General features: G+C 53.3%; 6 protein-coding genes across 6 annotated transcripts; 3 read left to right on the forward strand and 3 right to left on the reverse strand.

The window, feature by feature from the left end:
* Positions 1–6: 6 nt before the first annotated feature.
* On the forward strand, positions 7–573 carry C8A04DRAFT_12741 (DASH complex subunit Dad3-domain-containing protein; the record flags this gene model as incomplete). The annotated part of the gene is made up of 2 exons (XM_062777443.1): positions 7–120; positions 307–573. 2 exons carry the CDS (start codon positions 7–9, stop codon positions 571–573), a joined length of 381 nt encoding a protein of 126 aa, XP_062636347.1.
* A 526-nt stretch (positions 574–1099) lies between these two features.
* On the reverse strand, positions 1100–2722 carry C8A04DRAFT_37851 (uncharacterized protein; the record flags this gene model as incomplete). Its single annotated transcript, XM_062784025.1, has 2 exons — positions 1100–1320; positions 1423–2722. The coding sequence occupies 2 exons, from the start codon at positions 2720–2722 to the stop codon at positions 1100–1102; spliced, it is 1521 nt and encodes a 506-aa protein (XP_062636348.1).
* A 910-nt stretch (positions 2723–3632) lies between these two features.
* Positions 3633–3842, forward strand: C8A04DRAFT_29378 (uncharacterized protein; the record flags this gene model as incomplete). Its single annotated transcript, XM_062780990.1, has 1 exon — positions 3633–3842. One exon carries the CDS (start codon positions 3633–3635, stop codon positions 3840–3842), a length of 210 nt encoding a protein of 69 aa, XP_062636349.1.
* Positions 3843–4164: 322 nt separating this feature from the next.
* On the reverse strand, positions 4165–4647 carry C8A04DRAFT_29379 (uncharacterized protein; the record flags this gene model as incomplete). The annotated part of the gene is made up of 1 exon (XM_062780991.1): positions 4165–4647. The coding sequence occupies one exon, from the start codon at positions 4645–4647 to the stop codon at positions 4165–4167; it is 483 nt and encodes a 160-aa protein (XP_062636350.1).
* A 4956-nt stretch (positions 4648–9603) lies between these two features.
* On the reverse strand, positions 9604–11930 carry C8A04DRAFT_12772 (arginine-tRNA-protein transferase; the record flags this gene model as incomplete). Its single annotated transcript, XM_062777454.1, has 4 exons — positions 9604–9927; positions 9997–11012; positions 11249–11311; positions 11879–11930. The coding sequence occupies 4 exons, from the start codon at positions 11928–11930 to the stop codon at positions 9604–9606; spliced, it is 1455 nt and encodes a 484-aa protein (XP_062636351.1).
* Positions 11931–15236: 3306 nt separating this feature from the next.
* C8A04DRAFT_12802 (NUDIX hydrolase domain-like protein) lies at positions 15237–15935 on the forward strand (the record flags this gene model as incomplete). The annotated part of the gene is made up of 2 exons (XM_062777464.1): positions 15237–15294; positions 15451–15935. The coding sequence occupies 2 exons, from the start codon at positions 15237–15239 to the stop codon at positions 15933–15935; spliced, it is 543 nt and encodes a 180-aa protein (XP_062636352.1).
* Positions 15936–17572: the final 1637 nt, after the last annotated feature.

The raw sequence follows: 17572 nt of genomic DNA on the forward strand, positions 1-17572 counted from the left end.
CATACGATGGACCCCCCACCACGCCCGCAAAGTTCCCTGCTCACATCACCACCTGAGCTCAGCCCGCTGGAGCAGGAGGTGTTGGAGGAATATGAGCGGTTGGCGGAGAATATGAAGAATGTTAGTCGATTTTTTATTTTATTTTTGGTTTTTTTACCCCCTTCTCATCCCTCCTTGAAGCTCCCGTTCCCCTCACATAAACAAGCAAATAAGGAATCACACATACACAAGGAGTGATATAAAGACGCAGCTGTGGAACGGGGAATAAGCCAAACGAAGTATACTTACATCACCGGTAAACAACAGCTCGCCACAATGCTCGATAACCTCGCCAGCGCACCAGCCTCTGACATCCTCGACGGCCTGCGCGAGCTCGAGCGCAAGACTAGTCTGGCATTTACGCTGCTGAAGGCGAGTGTGTATAGTATTGTGCTGCAGCAGGAGATTGATTGGGGTGGTGGTGGTGGTGCTGGGGGTGGGGGTGATGGTAGTGAAGGTGTTGGGGGGCATGGGCATGGGGATGAGGAGGAGGAGGATGGGGAGGATGAGGATGAGGGGTATCGGGGGGGTTGAGGTGGTGGGTGTTATTGAGGTGTTATATTCTTGAGAGGCGAACGCCTGTTTGAGTGTGGGGGGATGCATGCTCGGGGGACTGGGTCTGCAGTGACGAGAGGCATTGAACGGCTTGATGGGATGGTGATCACGGCCTGATTCGAGGTATACATACACCCGATACCAGTCCAGAAGCAGATGAGAATCCTGCTAGGACGGCGAGAAGGGGCTTGGAAGAGATCAACCGAGAATTCCTCCTTCTCGGCCGGTACCTTGCTCGCAACACCCACAAACCAAGAACACACTAACGAGAGCAAGCCGGATGCAGCATATACTTGGTACGCAACCGGCACCACGCTGTTTATACAAAGATTCTACAGTGTACAGTGGAGGTCTATCATCATCTCTCCTGCAACTTTCATGGCTCATTTCCCCAGTTCCCCTAGCCTCCAACACCAAATTCCTTTTGTAGCCCCGTTATGAACCCGCCGGCCCCCCAAGGTTTAATCCCTGAACACACAAGCAACCCTACCGCCTGCCTCCCAGATTAGTACACAGCACCGCCATAGTACACCTTGCGCGCGTCGACCAGCTTCTTGCCGCGGCCGATGGCAATCTGCTCCGGGTCCGGCTGGTTCGTGAGCGCCCAGTAGGCGGCCTTGACCTGGTTCATGGGGTTGCGCGAGCGTGGGATGTTGGCGGATAGGTCGGTGATGCCGGCCGCACGGCACATCTCGAAGATGCGGTGCGGCACGCGGAGACCGAAGCCTGTTGGGGGAGTGTTAGTTGATTTGTGGTTTGGTTTCGTTTCCAAATACAAAATCGAATACAAAGGGAAGAAGGGGGGAAGGATAAATGAGGGATATGTACCTGGCGGACGGGCTTCAATGTTGACAATGGTGCCCGAGACCTTGGCGGAAACCGTACCGTAGATGGTCCGGTTCTCGTACCGACGGATCGGCTTCATGTTGAGGATGGCCAATTGGCGGGCCTTAATCGAGGCGTCGACCAGCTCAGCCGCCTTGGCCTGACCCAAGCCGAGCCAGCCGTTGCCGTTACCCGAGATGCACATGATGCTGAACTTGCGGATCTTGCCCAGACGCGTCTGGTTCGACACGATGCGCACCACGAGCTGCTTGGTCTTGAGATCCATGATATCCCGCATCTTCAGCCCCGTGCGCTTCTTCAGCTCCTGGTACAGACCCGTGTCGTCCAGCCCTTCGTCCGCCGGGTCGATCGCTTTGATGTACTTGCCCGACACGCCGGGAATCTTGCGCGGCAGGCCCCGCGCCATCGACGTATCGGTCTTGCGGTTGCCGTCCGTCATCGCTGACCGCTCCAGGATGTACTTCAGGACGTCAGTGCTCGTGATGCTGCCTTCATTCTTCTCCAACCCCGCGTTGGCTTCATTCTTCTTCGCTTCCTTGTTGGTTTGGTCCGTTAGGTACGCCTGGTAGTCCTTGTGCACCTTCTCGCGCAGCTCGCGCGGCCATTGTATCTCGGGCAGGTGCTTCGACTCCTCCGGCAAAAAGTCCTCCAGCTTCTTGAGCGTCCCCGTTTCCTCGCCGTCCGGGAACTCGTCCACCCAGTTGATCAAGTCCTTGGTAAATTCGTCCAGGTCCATGAACCTCGCGTTCGGGTCCGGCGGCAGTTCCTTCCTCGGCGGCTTGTCAATGACGGCCTGCGACTCGGCAAAGTCGTCGATGTACGGCAGCCGGTAAGGGTCGAACCGCAGGCGGCCCTGCACCGTCAAATCGCGCGGGTCGACGGCCGCCTCACCGGCCTCGATGGCCGCATACTGTTCCGGCGAGTATCTCTCCCGCAGCACCTCCAACTCCTCCTCGCGGTATTTGGGGAATTTTTTCTTTGTGAACTTGTCGACTTGCTCCTCGTTCATCAGACCCATGTCCGACGCCCGCACATTCGCAAACCGTGGCCGCCGTCTCGCCGACAGCTGTGGTGAGCTATGGAACCGGTGGACGAAGGAGAGTTGGTGACATGCTGTCGTTGGTATCGTTCCTGCTCTTGGTGTGCCTATTGGAGATGTTGTCGTCGGTGTCGTCGTCGTTGTCGAAGCTACCGCCGCCAAAGGACCAGCGCACGCAGCACGTGGTGCCGCAGCGAGGGACCCGGAAACGAGCCTCCTGGCGGCCGGACGTGCTACGCTCATCGCTTTGGCGCTCAATTGACTCAACCGCGCCCCGCTCGCTGGTGGTTGGTGGTCGACAAAGGTCGGGGCGGCCGCGCGGGGGATTCTGGTTCGATCAGTCGGCACGTCGAATATCCCGTGGGCTGCGGCTCACACCTTCAGACGGCCCAGCAATTTTTTTGGGCCCATGTTCACTTGGGGGGGTAAAATTAGTGTGGCCTCATTCTTCGGGCGCTCAATTGGCCTGCCCCACGCAATGCGACCCCACCTTCTACTTAATCACGTGTAGTATCATGTGATCCCAAGGGAACTCTAAGCTTCTCTCTGCAACGGGTGTTTTTTGGGAGAGCAACCTGCATTTGTTCAGATTTGAGTCGGCATCTAACGTTATGTCGACATCGGAATGATGAGCACCAAGTGACAGAACAGAACCATTTGCGCTGGGCTTACATAAACACCTCACCTTGCTCGACTCTGGGGCATGTCTGAAACACCTCCCGAGTCCTTTGGCGCCGACGCAGACCCAATACGACCCCAGATCTGACCCGCATTTCGAGATCTGCTCCGTGACTGGTGGGCGTTGACAGGGGTAGGAGCTCGTTGCTTGTTGTTGAAGTCAACGACATTTGTGACGCCCCCAGTTTCATCTGACCACTTCAAGCAGCCAGCCATTTCTCACATTTCTTTTGCGCCCTCACTCCCATTTCCTTTTCCCGTCCTTTTCCATTCCGACAGCATATTGTAATAGTACCAAATTTCCTCTTTTCGACCTCTAATCGACCTCGATTACATTTCCCGGGCTGGCCGCGGGCGACTGTCTTAAGTTAATACCCCCACTGGCGGACATTTCGACCAACTAAATAATTTTCACCCTCAAGTCCTTTCACCCTCGCCGTCCGGTCGCATCAGCAACACCACCATCGCCGAGAAGATGGGTCAGTTTGACTTTTTTGCCAAAATCGGCGCCACACCGCAGGCTGTCGCAACCCTTAACGACCAACCCATCCTATTTACTATCCTCATCGTCGCCCTTATCGCCATCATCCTTCAGTGTGTCTTTATATGGTACATCCACTTTGCGACATTGAAACCAGAGCAGAAGAAGAAGAAGGAGAAGAAGAAACCGGCAGGGAAGAAGTAAAGGCGAAGCCCAATTCCTCGGTACAATCTTGAATCGAATTGGTATCTTCTTTGGGTCGGCATCCGTCTGCTTAAGCGGAAGTTAATTGAAGGGCTTTCGATGGTGCAGCGAGTTAGAGTATGGCGAATTTAAAGGCGGGCCGGAGCGGTGGGATATCACTGATTGGACATCCACAAACCTTTGATCGATATTTTCGACAGGATGAGTGGGTCGGGGAGGTCAACAAGCGTGTTCTTTTATTTCGTTGGAATACCGATCGGGTCTGCGTCTAGTAACGCTGTTTTGGAACGAGGCGTTGGGTTGATTGTGCTGGCCGGTGGTTTCATTCGTGAGGGTACATTGGTGGGTCGAAGGCCCAGTCTTCGTCGTACATATGATATCCGTTTTCTTCAACCTCATCCACATCCTCCTCTATTTCTTCTTCCCAGTCTTCGCTAAAATCATCACATTCTTCCAGTTTGTGAGGAGATACCCACTCATCTGGTTGGTATTCTGAGACATCCTGTTTCTCAACGGGAATGACGTTTCCTTGCCCATCGGTGTAGAAGTAGTCACCTTCGGAGCTTTGCAAGACGCCGTTTGATGATGGTGCCTCGATATCCGATGTATAAAATTCATCTGATTCAACGTTTGCCCACTCGTCGACCCCGGTTTCGAAGTCTTCGTAGAAAACCTCATACTGGTCATCGTACTCCGCCGGGTCCAACTCGCTAGGGTCCAACTCGCTAGGGTCGGAATCGTCTAAGCCGGTGAGTGGAATACTATCACAATCTTCCATGTACAACGATGGTTCCCCCAGCAACATCTCAGCGCAAGCTTCTAGACCTGGTATTGTTTTGATGGTATTTTTGTTCGTTTGGATCGCCCATGAAAATTTCTTGATCGGTTCTGGTTGTATTCGGTTCTGGCACAACAACCATAAGCGATTCTCAACCGTGGCTTCCCCGTCCGCTTCTACTCCCCGGCGGACTAAGATGCTCAGTTTTCTTCTAAGGCTCGCCGACCGAGCCCCTTTCAACCGAACAAGCCCGGAAGCAATAGATGGAATTACTTGTGCGTGTGTGGACATCGTCTTATCTACGGTCAGTAATAAACATCAAAGCGTCATCGGATAAGCTCACCCGGAGATATTTTAGGTCCCAGACAGCCGGCGCGATATCGATCAAGGAGGGAGATATTGAGTTTCTCAAGGTCCGCATTCCAGGTGACGCCCCCCTGATACCTAGAAGTTTCCGAAAAGCAAAATCCAGCAGGCGGCCCATTTCAGAAATGGCATCCGCTACGAGTGATTCGATATCCTTTTGCTCCTGCTCAGGAGTCTTGGGGGTTGGCAAGGGCTTGCTTGGGGTATCAGCTGCTTCATGGGCAATCTTCGCCCTTGTACTTCGCTTGGGGTTCCTTCGAAGGCTATGAGTGTGCATTGGAGCGGCTTCTGGACTATCGGCTGGGCTTCGCGTTTTCAGGACGGCGATTTTTTTGGGCGACGCAAAACAGTAGTTGATTTCGCATCTTAAGCTTTGGAACTGGCCTTGTGGGACACTTGAAGGAGCTATCATTTCGGACGATAGGTCGGGGTGACCCAGAAAATATGAAGCCTCAGAATGGCATCGGTCTGGCTGGTCTTGGGCAGCATGGTTTGTTCGGAGTTTGATTCCTAGGAGCGTCCAAACCTACCCACTTCGATTAATACTGTCATGAGGCTTCCGAGGTTGACAAGGGACGACATACCGGGCAATCTGCCGAGAAGCTACTGACAGCCATTATGATGCTGGGGTCGAACTGCTCGCTCGTTGGCACTTCCCCGTTGATGCGCGTCGACACCTCGATACGGCAAGAACCGGCCTTTGAGATCCAAAGCTCTCCGGTGGATGTTGCTTGATCGAGGCCCGTTGCCGAGGCACTATGAGTAAACGACGAGGGAAGGGCGACTGTACAGGAGCTCGAAAGCGCGAGTGACAGGTTTGGCGTTTTTCCGGCAACCTTGATGCATCCAAGGTCAATAGAGACAGCGTGCATTGCAGTTGAGAGCAACATTAAACTCAGACATCAGGTGCTGGTGTATTGGACCATATGGCCATGCTTGGTTCAGGTGTTTACTCAACACCGATCCAATTAACAGAGGCGGCGTGGAGGACTTGAGCTATACCCAAATGCGGTGCAAAGAGGTGAAATTAATTGTGCACTGGGACTATTTCTATTGGTTGAAAGTTGCTTCTAGATTCAGCGTGTTTAGACAAAGGGCAGGAACCCCTCAACTTCGATGGCTTGCATTCAAGGAAGGTGCCCCCTGAGGTGCGGGCTCCGCCTTAAGACACCCCCATTGCGCATCAAGGGGTTCATGCGTTATGGAGTCCTTGAAATCTTAATCTGGTCATTCGAGTTTGTTGGGGGCCCGTCAATTGATCCCATGTATCCCACGGCATCCTCGCGCCAGCTCCGAACCGAGTTGAGCTAGGGTAGGCAGCTCAACATGTAAGTAACTCAACTCTTGTCCCATCCCCCTCCAGTCTAGGTAGTAAGCTTGGCATCGTTCACCTAGAGCCTAAACGCCACATGAAACCCGGTCCAGTACTCAAGGCTAACATTGCCGTTAGAACAAGATAATGGCCGGAACGATCTTCATACCAAGGAGCCAACCACGCGATCCAACACAACGGCGATTGTTGATCATGGATGTTGACTCAAGGACAACCTCCAACAAATAGTTCATTAAAGGCCGTGCCATGTTTCCTGCCCCAAATGTACGAACTGATGGATGGAGAGGGTTGATCAGCTAATCAAAGTGACACGAGAGGACCTGCCCGGTGATTCCTTCCACTTGATGAGGGTTTGAAGTTGTATATAAGAGGAACTAGCGAAGGAGCGACTCTCCCTAGTTCTTCTTCTCACATGATATCTTCCAAGGACGAAACCAAGCCGAACTAACTTGAACCAGACCAAGCACCACAGCAACCCACCGTCTCATCTACCATCGTTCACAGTCTGAGTCAATCACCGTCATCCCAAAAGCCGCCGGGCAGCAAGGTAAGAGTGATTCCTGTGTTTCATTGTCTATGTTCCATATATTATTGTCTGAACTCAATTAACTCTTTGTCTCCCTCCAGATGGATACCCTACCTTCCGGCAAAAACACTGACCTTCGGAAGGCCCAACTCGAGCGGCTTATAAAAAAAGCGGATAACTTGAAGAAGAGACTAGAGAAGAAAAGGGATGCCATAGGAGGATATAAGAAAGTGATAGAAGAGGGAAATACCGAGAACCTTATCCTCTCTACCGTTCGCGCCATTAAACACAGACGGAGAATAGACCCCTCGTCAGATGACAACGAGACTGTGCTTAAGGATATCAAGACGCGTGCTGCTCATCGGGACCGTCCTATGGGTTGAGCGTAAAGTGGCGGACGCAATACGCCTGCTCGTCCCGGTCCCAGATCACCTGTGCCCGCGGTGTAACGAGATCGGTATACTCCAGGATCCGGAGCCGCGGGACTTCCAAACCCTCCTTGGGAGATATGAGATGGTTACCTAGGAGCTGAAAGACTTAGAGGAGTTGGAGGGTTAGGAGAAAACGGGCATTGAGGGCAAGACGGACACCACGGATAAAACGGACATTAAGAATACGACGGAGGCCAAGGATAAACCAGACAGTGACGATGAGATGGAGAGTGAGCTAGGAGGAAACAAGCAAGCTTGAGAGGGGGTTGGTTAATTACATGGCAATAATAGCCCTAAAGTTACCGATTTCATGAACCTCTGTTTTAGGGACAACACCCAATGCGTCTGGTTACCACCACATAGCTCGCATGTGTTGCAGTGTTCTCGCCGCTTAAGCACGCCTACCGGAACCTATTCAACGGAAACGCCACCCTAGCCGACAACTCGGTCGCGAACAAACAGAAGATGTTACTATGCCTAGTCAAGGCTCGCAAGGCGGCTCTGACCGTACGGAACATCACATCTGGGTGGCGTGGGACTGGATTATGGCACATCAACATCCAGAAGCCCCTGAACAACCATCTCGTATTCGAGAACTCCAACAAGTCAGCCAATACTAGCAATCCGGCGATAGATAACCCTAATTCAGGGCCCTCCAATACTATCCAACCGTCAAACGGGCCGCCTAACGTGGTAGTTTCAACACCGCATTCAGGCAAGGATGCTAAAAGGTTGCGGGATCTTGTAGGCCAACATGATCACGATAGTTCAGTCTCGCGCCTAATATGGCGTAAGCTAGAAAAGGCTGTAGAGACCTACCAAGTCAACGAGATCGCCTTGCAATAAACAAACCAGGCGCACAAGGCCTAGATCGAGGCGTCGAAGCCGTCACGAAGGAGGCGTGTTGAACCAGATCCAAACGACCGGTTTGTAAGGGTTCAACAGATCCACCGCGCGCAAATCTCGGCTGGGCGCATTGAAGGTACAACTGTCGAACAGGGCAATTGCGAGCTTGTATATTCAAAGGGCTTGTGCATTCATTGCGCATAGAAAAGTAGCCAATATATCGTGTTGAATCGATGGTGTTGTCCGGGCCATGCGGGTCAAAAAAGCGGTCCAACCCACATGTGATCAGTTTCCGCGGTAGGCTACTTACCATGTGTGTTAAACACCTGTGTGGCCGTCATGTAAGAGGATCTGTGTCAGGGCTCAACCCATGATTAGGCAAAGCAGAGGCGAAGCGGGTGGTTTCGTGCCTGAGTTCAAGATGGGACGTCCATCTGGGGAAGCCCAACCTCTTGCTGCATATTCGGGACTCACAGTGGCAAGATGAAGCCAAAAGCTCTGCCGTCTTGTAGACCCCCCACGATTTCGGCATCCCCCAAGACCGAGTTGCCGTCCCAGCCCAAACCTTCTCTCTCCCGGAGCCCAACCACCCAAATCCTTCTTTGCCACCACTCCCCGTGTCTCAGTCTCACGCGCACACACGAAGGAAGAGAGAGAAAAAAAAGCCTCAAATTAATTAAACCACAACCCAACAGCACCCAACGACATATCAAAACCGCAAAAGGTACGCAATCGCCCTCTCACTCTGACTCCCCTCTTGCATATGGAAGGATCACCAAGTTGCAGCGAAACTGAGACCTGCTCGTCAGCCCCAACCCACCATGTCAGGATTCTCGGCGTTGAGTTTCTAGAGTCACACGACAAGAAGCCCCTTTTGGCAAAGTAAACAACACCAAAATCGACCCCCACGTGGCTTGGACCAACCGCTTGTCTGACCGAGCCAACAAGGGGGAGTGGAGAGGAGCCAGCAGGCGTCCCAAGGAGGCAATAGGACATTACCATCACTTTCCCGATCTGTCGACCGAGGTTGCTGTCGTCGATTTTTCTTCTTGTCTTTCGCTTCATATTTTTTTCGCTGTTCTCCCTATCCTGACTTGATATCGCGTGCTTGTTATCCACTTTACCAATCACTAACGTTAACCATATTCCAGCCACCAAGTTTTCAAACCTGCTCTCCCTGCTTACCGCCTTAGCCGCTGAAGAAGTTGCCAGGCCGCATGGGAGAAACACGCGAGATCGCCCGGTCTCACCCGGTCCGCCCATACTCCTCCCACCCGTGGCGAGTTCGCTAAGTTAACTTCACACCCTCTTTCCTCCCGAAACAAGCCCCGTGATATCAATACCTAAACCACCGTAGATCCACCCCTAGCCAGCCTTTTATCTACGTTCGTGAATGTACTGCGTATGTACACTGGTACCTTCTCCCCCATGCAACAACTACCTGGGAGCAGTCACTCAACACCACCGTCACCCAGAAGCTCCTAGGAAGACCTCTTCCGAAAGTCGATACAGATCTCTTGGCGTAGGTCAGGCCCAACGGCTGCGACCAGCTCGGCGATGCGGGACTTAAGCGAGCCAAACTGCGCCACGTTTTCCGTGTCCCAGATGACGAGATGCGAAGCGATGATGAGGTTGTCCGAGAAGTCGGATCGTATCACCATATTGTCCATGTTGACCTGTTGAATATCCGCAAGGGATGGAATCCCCGGCATGTTGGAGAGTAAAAGGAAGGCCTCGTCGTCTTCCTCTTTCTCTCCAGCCCCTTCTCCATCCTTATCGGCGCTTTCTTCTGTTGCCTGCGTGTCCTCATCACCGTCTTCTTCCTCCGCGGGTGCTACGGTTGGTGAGTAGGCAGTGCTATCTTGGGCTGACACGGTCGCGTCGACGACGGAGGATTCAGGCGGGTGCTGGCTGTCGGTCTGGTGTGTGCCTTGTCCGACGCCATCCCCTTTACTAATATCGTCCTGGACTTTTGGTTGGCCCTCCTTCTCCTCCTCCTCCTTGGATGAGAAGCAGACATAGTGGCTCTTATCAAACCGCTCAAGGGCGTTTTTGTCGAGTAGATACCATTGTAGATCTTCCGGGTCCAGAACATACTGCGGCTTGTACTCAATCTTGTACCGCATCTTGGCACAGTTATGTACATAATACCCGGGGTACCACCAACGGTAACCTGCTTCACGGGCCAGGGCAATCTCTCGGAGTGCGCCTAGCTTGCCAGGATTCAGCCAGTGGATCGACTCGTGGTAAAGGAAGTACACCGCGCTAACACAGTCCGGTAAGAGGTCGAGAACGCCGATAGCGACCAACTCCCCGTCGATCCGGTAGCACTGATGAAAAGACCCTAGCGGCCGCTCCTTCCCGTCCGGGCCGACCATGGACCCCCGACTTAAGGGCGAGTTGCATAAAAATCGCTTGAACCCTTGTTGGGAGATATTGTCAGGGGGTTCGTGGTGGACGATACGTTGGTAGTTTTCGAAGATGGCGTATTTCTCCTCGGTGAACGTATCGGGCTCCAATGTGACTGTGAGACGGTGATCCGGGGATGGAGGGGATTTGAGGGCCTCGGCTTCGGGTTCGTGAATCCTTTCGACAAGATCGAAGATATTATGCCGTTTCCGTTTCTCCGCTCGGCTTCGTGGGTGTACTCGAGCGGCTTCCCTGGCATAAGTATCCCCGATGATGTGATGGTTGAATCGGTTGACGGCCTGGCGCTGATCCTTGGTGGGCTTGAACTCGGTCGAGTCCAGACGCAGCGTATAATGTGGGCAACACGAATGTTTCTGATTCGGCCGGTACAAGAGGGTACCAGAGCGTCTCCAGCACCGGTCGACAAGTTTTTGGTAGAAGGCCGGTGTCAGGGATGTTGCTATGGCATAGTATGAATAACCTGGGAGATGCGATGGGTTAGACACTCACTCCCTTGGAGGCATACGTGGCTGGTGTTGACAAGGGAACCTCTCATCCAAAGACATCCACCTCAAGTTGGGATCAACAAGTGGGGGATGTTTCGAAGACTAGCCAGATTCGTGGAAAAAAAAAGGCAGTCTCGGAGATTTTACATGGGGGAGATACATCAACGTTTGTGTTGCGTTCATGAGGATGGCTGGGACGGGGAACATTCACGCTTTGTGGACTGACCACTGCGAGTGCTGCGGCAGTACCCGCACTCAGAAGAGTTGCTGTATCCTAATTATTGCGTTACGGGTCAGTATGGGCGGTGTGGTTTCTTCTGAGAAGCCATAGAAAAAAAAAGTAAAAGAGTGTACAGAGCCGATGTGTCTTTGGATGCTCGCTAGAAAAGGGGGATGGGGATGATGCACGGCATGCAAACAAACACACCCCCTTTTCCAGCCGTTACACAGAGGCATCACTATCTGGCTCAAGAAAAAGAACATGTGACAGAAAAGGAACCATTGGGGAGTGAGACGGCATTTCCTCAAAACGTAATACCCCTTGTCTTGGACGCACGGGATTGTGGTGTTTTGGGCCGCTGTCGCTGCGGCAGCTGAAACTCTGACTGATGAAAAAGGGACAGCGTTGGTTCAGCGTGGGATATCGCCTTGGATGGATCTCAGGTGGACTCCTCAACCCCAGAACGGGTGACATGCGATCGGGGGCAGCACGGCATCCCACTGGGTGCAGAATGCGGGAGGAGATCGCGTGGCCGCTAGGCCAAACTGGCCAACGAAAACGTGCCGTTGACGCACATGGCCCGAATGGTTGGGTGAGATGGTTTGAAATGTCGGGACTCACCGATTGGAAAAAGGAATGAGTACGGCGCTGCAACCCCGCCAGGGGTCCGCATATTTGTGCCTGCCGTTTCCATACCGCCCGAGCTGGTGGAACCTCAAACCGGGGCGGGGGATATATGGGGTCAGCCCGATCTTCTCCGGAGCCGGGACGAGGCGTAAGGGACACGGCAGCCGTTCGGGCGCGGGCGTCAAAAGGGCGGGTCGAAATCCGGACAGCCAGACACCGGAACCCGGACAGACGAAGTTGAGTGTCGAAGATGCAGCCACCGGTTAGTCTCGATGTTCAGGGAAGGTAGTTCGTGGATGTTGGTGGGGATGAACACGGGACTAGGCCCAACGGTCGGCCAGCAGGGGCTGATCCGGTCCGAAGGCAGCAGACGCCGGCTCGGGAACACAAACAAGTGTCCTCTCGCGCTCCCTAGCAAGGCTGCAGGAATGAGTCGGCCTTGCGCGGCGTGATTTCCGGGGTCTGTGGTTACTGGTATTCAAGGCTGCCCAGCTCTGTCAAGTTAGCTAGTTCTAGGCTCGGATCCCGGCCGCAGAGAAAAGAAGGCACCGGGCCCGGTTTGCCTTGCAGAACCACAGAGCAGTGAAACCTGAGGGGTTGAAAGCTGGAGAAGCGACACGGGAGTTTGGAATCGGTGTTGGTGCTGGTGCCGAGTTGCCGCGTTGAGATCACCCGACCTCGCCGAGTTCGTCCAACACCCCGTGCGTGAGGTTCGAGTCAAGTAGAGTCAGCGCGGGGTGGGGGGGTCCGGAGCGAGAGCGCGCGAGAAAGTGCAGGAAAGCGAGGATGTCGAGGGCAATGCCGGTGGTCTGACGAGAGAAGCCACGGCAGGGTGGTGACGAAAACAAGCCGCAAGCGTGTGGGAGTGTGAGCGGGTAGCTGTGATACTTTCGGGCATTGGCCGTTGGTTGGAATCAGATGCCCAGGCAGGTGAACAGCTCAGCGGCTGACCCCCACTGTCCGGTTGCTTTCCTACAGAGGTGGGAGTCATTGCCCCGCATTTCGTGCAGCACCACGGTCAGAGCGTGACTTGAGCGGGAGCTGCAAACAAGAGCAACGTCACGGAGAAGTGCCTCAAATTAAACATAGATGCATGACCGGAGGAAACTAATTCTTTTTGGGGGCATCTTGTTTAAACCCCGGAACGGCGGACGGCGTGGTCGCCGTAGGTGGTCTTGCCAGTTTTCGTTGTGTGGAGGCAAGAGCCAGTTTCGTCAGTGCAGCGGGAGTGCCCATCAACATGTCGATTGGCCTGTGCACTCTCGGCTACGTGACTGCAGGGACATGACATGGAAGTGGCGATGGCTGGACTCATCCATGGGAAAAGGGGAAAGGAGAACTGGACGGTAAGAACACCAAAGATTGGCACCATTCTCGCGGGCACCGGGTATTTTCAAGGGAACACTCTTAAGATGCTTCTGGGATGCAAACGACCTCGAATCTCATGTACCTGTGACTTTGTGTTGGTCAATATCAAACAGGAATTTTGATGTGGCACCCGTGGACCTCCGGCGTCATCGACCAGCCGCATCTCGGGTTTAACTGCTTAAATACTTAGTGCCTTTCTTCAAGTTTTTTCCCGACTCGGTCAACCCCTCCTGCACACGCAAGATGCAAAGCAGCTGCACCCGCTCTCTCAAAAGAAAGACAGGATGAAGGAGGAGGAGGAAAATGCACTTTGGACGACCAATTAGCCGTCTAGGCCCTGGTCTCTCACCCGCTTTCCCTGGATCTGGACTCCAACTCTTGCTTGTTGATGGTTTCAACGGACTGGTTGCAACTGCCAATCCGGGTCCAGTTTCCAGGTCGTGGTCATGGAAGGAACGAACCCCGTCAGTGCTCATGCAACCTGCGTTGCTGCATCGGTCGCGGAAGGCGGAAGCCCCAGTGTCAACCCCCGGTCACCGATCTCTGGAAGAACGAGTGAAGAGCCCAAAGTGGTACCACTGGGCACGTCCCTTCGTACCCCACGCAAATCACCCCATGCCCCTCCCCACTGCCCGCCTGGAATTGGCAAAAATTTTAGCTCTCATTGATGGAGCTTGCCTTTTGCACGCCTTGCGCTCTTCCCATCCACCCTTTGGCTGCCCACGTTTCCAAGTCTCCGTCATGGCCACCATCTCGCCGCCGGCCGCGTGTGGGGTGCCCACGAGAAGAAGATTCTCTGGCCAGAAGCTACCCCTGCTTGCCCGCCCGCACACCAGACGCGCAGATGGAAGCAGACAAGTCAGCCTGCAGGGTGTTGCTTGCTAACCCTCTTTGCCTCTCTTGTCCGGCCCCGAGCAGAGACTTCGCTCGCATTTTTTCCCTGTCGTTTACCTTACTCTCCTCCCTGACATGTACCTAAAGTATAAAGACCAACTCCAATTTCCCCGAGGACCCGGACCTGCCCCTCCTTCCCGAGCTGATGGACCCAACAGCCTAGCCTGCCCCAGCAGCGCGCCTTGACCCTTGGTACCATCATTCATCCTTCATCCCACCCCTCAAATCTCCAGGAAAGCGCAGACTCCCTGCCTTGCATAGGTTACCCGGCACATCCCCCAGCCTTGCATCGGTTTCTGTCCCCCTTTTTTAGCTTCTTTATTTTCTTTTCCATCTGGGCTACTTTCCGTAGTTCAACGGTTTTTTAGATACCTTGCTGGAGCTGTTGCATGTGGCCTTCCGCCAACAAGTTCCCTCCGGCAGTGACTTCTTGGCAAGCGCGTTCGCGTTGAGAGCCAGAAACTTTTGTTTCAACGCAACATTCATTTTGCGCCTTTCCGCCGCATCCGTGCGAATTGGGATTCACCACCCTCCGAGTGACTCGATCTCGTCTCTCGAACCACGTCACCCCGGGTTGGACCTCTCCTTAGCCTTTTCCACAACTTCTAAGCGACCGCGACCGCATCGCACCCTGCACAAGACCCTTGCGCCGCAACAAAGCCTCCCCTACGGTCACTCGTTCAACTCCAACAGACAAAAGCCTTGCCAGCCTTTATTGAACCCCTCGACCCTTTCCGATACTTCAATACCCGCTGGCTTGCACTCGCGTTCCGCCCCGATTCCGAACGAACCCCCTAAACTATATATCCCCGCCACGGACCCCTACCGGTGAATTGCGGCGACAGCCACCCCGGTCTTCCGGAAAACACACCGCTTACCCCTGACGCCAAACTCAAGCCATGACCATGCTGTCTTCCGCTTGTTAAAGGACAACTCGCATTCCCTCCTGTTCTACAGCTGGTACCCTTCGACTACCGAGCCGTTTGGAACTTCACGACCCAATTCAAACCATCTTTGTCAAGACCTGTCCTCTCGGACACATCACAGCCCCGCTGCCAGTCGCCAAGCAACAACCTTGAATCAGAGAAAGATGGCGACAAATGGGAATGGCCGTTCAATGGAGTCGCGGACTGGGAGGAATAATCAGAGTGAGTCGAACCCTCACCTGTGAAGAGGAGAGGAGATAGGGCGAGAGAAACAAAGGAGGCGAGCAGAAGAAAACAGATGAGTGGTGAAGCTTGGGGAAAGTTACGCACCGCGCAACTCAAAAACTGACTTCTGCCCCTTCCCTTTCCCTCTCGCAGGATACAATACGAAAGGCGAACGCCTGGTCGCCGGCGTAGTACCGTTAACGGCAGACAAATCGTTTGTAATGCTCATCCAGTCAACACGGCGTAAGGGTTGGGTATTACCCAAAGGCGGTTGGGAGTTGGACGAAGAATGCCACGAGGCCGCGATTCGTGAAGCCTGGGAAGAGGCCGGCATTTGCATCCAGATCGACTACGACCTCGGCGACATTCACGACACACGGCCACGGAAGAAAGCGTCGTCGTCCTCTTCCTCGTCTTCATCTAAGAGCAAAGATGGGAAAGGCGGCAAAGATTCCACCAAAGAGAAGGCCGCCTCTCTCTACCGTTTCTACGAAGCGACCGTCACGAGTGAAGAGGTTGATTGGCCTGAGAGGGACAAGCGTGAGCGCAAATGGTTTACCTTTGCTGATGCCAGTGAGCTGCTCAAGGAGCGGCCCGAGCTATTGACAGCGCTGGACCGCTCGACCATGAAGAGGTAGTCTTGAGGCCCGTCATGCCGAGCAGTGTGCCAGCCTGGTGTGTCTAAGCTGGCACTTACCTCACGGATCTTGTTGGACTCCTCCCACCTTGAACGGCCTTGTGTTTTGACCCGCGCCCTCCGAATTTGGTTCCAGAAAACATGCGGTCAGCTGTTATTTCACCAGCCGGATAGCGCTGCTCCCGGCCAACCCGTACAAGGATTAGGATCTTGGAGAACGGAATTGTCCGTCGAGGTCCTCGAGCTTACTTTCCCCAGCTCGGGGATTGTGCTTGGTATGGCGCAGGATGCTTTCTTGGACCTGCCAGGATGGAGCATTGTTTCTTCCCATCTGTTTTCTGCGATAACTTTGCCATGATTTCTACTTTTGGGCGGCCTTCTTGTCACTGGCCTTTACAGCATTGTGTACTTGGGTTTCAAGGGGGCAGACACCAAGAAGTACATAGGATCGGCTCTTGTTGGTCTGTGGGATCACTTAAACGTGCCTTTTCTCAGGCACACACCCTTTCCCTTTTTCTCCCTCATCTTTATAACCACACACAATCATGGTTCAGGCTGGGCTTTTCTATTTCCTTTGCGAAATCTGGACCTTTACTCGGGGGATATAACAGGAGACAACCGGCCACCCGACTCCAGGGATTTGGCTGCAGCTAATTGTGCATGGTTTATCTCTGGGAGTTTTGTTGTGTGCGAGGGTGGGCCGTCATAGATCTGTTTTCCATGTTTTTTCTTGTTTGTTTGCCAGCTTTGGCTTGGCCACCTTTGATACCCGCCCCCTTTTTCCTCTATCTCTCTAGCCTGAGAAATATGCGTCGGGGCGGACGGGGAAATTCATGGGTAGGCTGACTCCTTTTTTTCCACCTGCATGTTTTTGGTTCAAAGGGTGCATACGAGAAAACGTAAAAAAGAACGAGACGGGGTAAGGCATTACATACTGCATAACCGGGTTGGGCGGGACTTGTGATTGAATTGACATTTTGCATTGCTGAGGGTGGGTTTGCGTTTTGAATCCTTTACAACTTGGAGTCGTTTTGATATCTATATACATACATAAAGAGAGGATGATACTGATGTCGGCGAGGTGGAGCGAGTCGCGGAAACTTATGTTTTGCCGTTGGACTGGAGTGTTTTCGTGTAGAACAACATCCCGAGTAACATCAAACGCAGTTATCTGATATTTGAGGCTCTTTCGGTGGCTTGCATGGTGCTTTGTGATGATTGGGCTTCTTGAGCCTGCATGTGCATGTGAAGAAAGAACGCCAGTGTGCTCAGACATGCAGCCAGAGCACATCTCGCACATAAACGCAGCACACAAAATCCACAAAGCATGAGCATTAAACATAAAACATGTTGACGACACACTCATAGAAATGCCATTTCTACTGTACACGAAAAATGTACCCAAGCACCCCGAGAAGCCCGTTCGTTCACATTCCCATTACCGACCACACTATCAAAGCCCAAATCTAAGCAGAAGCGGGAGTAAACCGGGGATGTGAAGTCAAAATAGGATCCCCAAAGCAAGATAAAAGATAAAACACGCCCGGCAACGGTACCCGATCACACCATCTTCCTTTCACGTCATCCCGCATCACCGTTTGATCTCGTGACGTGACAGAGACTAACTGATAAGTTATC

The sequence above is a fragment of the Dichotomopilus funicola genome (genome assembly GCF_033296635.1).
Source record: "Dichotomopilus funicola strain CBS 141.50 unplaced genomic scaffold C8A04scaffold_38, whole genome shotgun sequence".
NCBI classification, from domain to species: Eukaryota; Fungi; Ascomycota; class Sordariomycetes; order Sordariales; family Chaetomiaceae; genus Dichotomopilus; species Dichotomopilus funicola.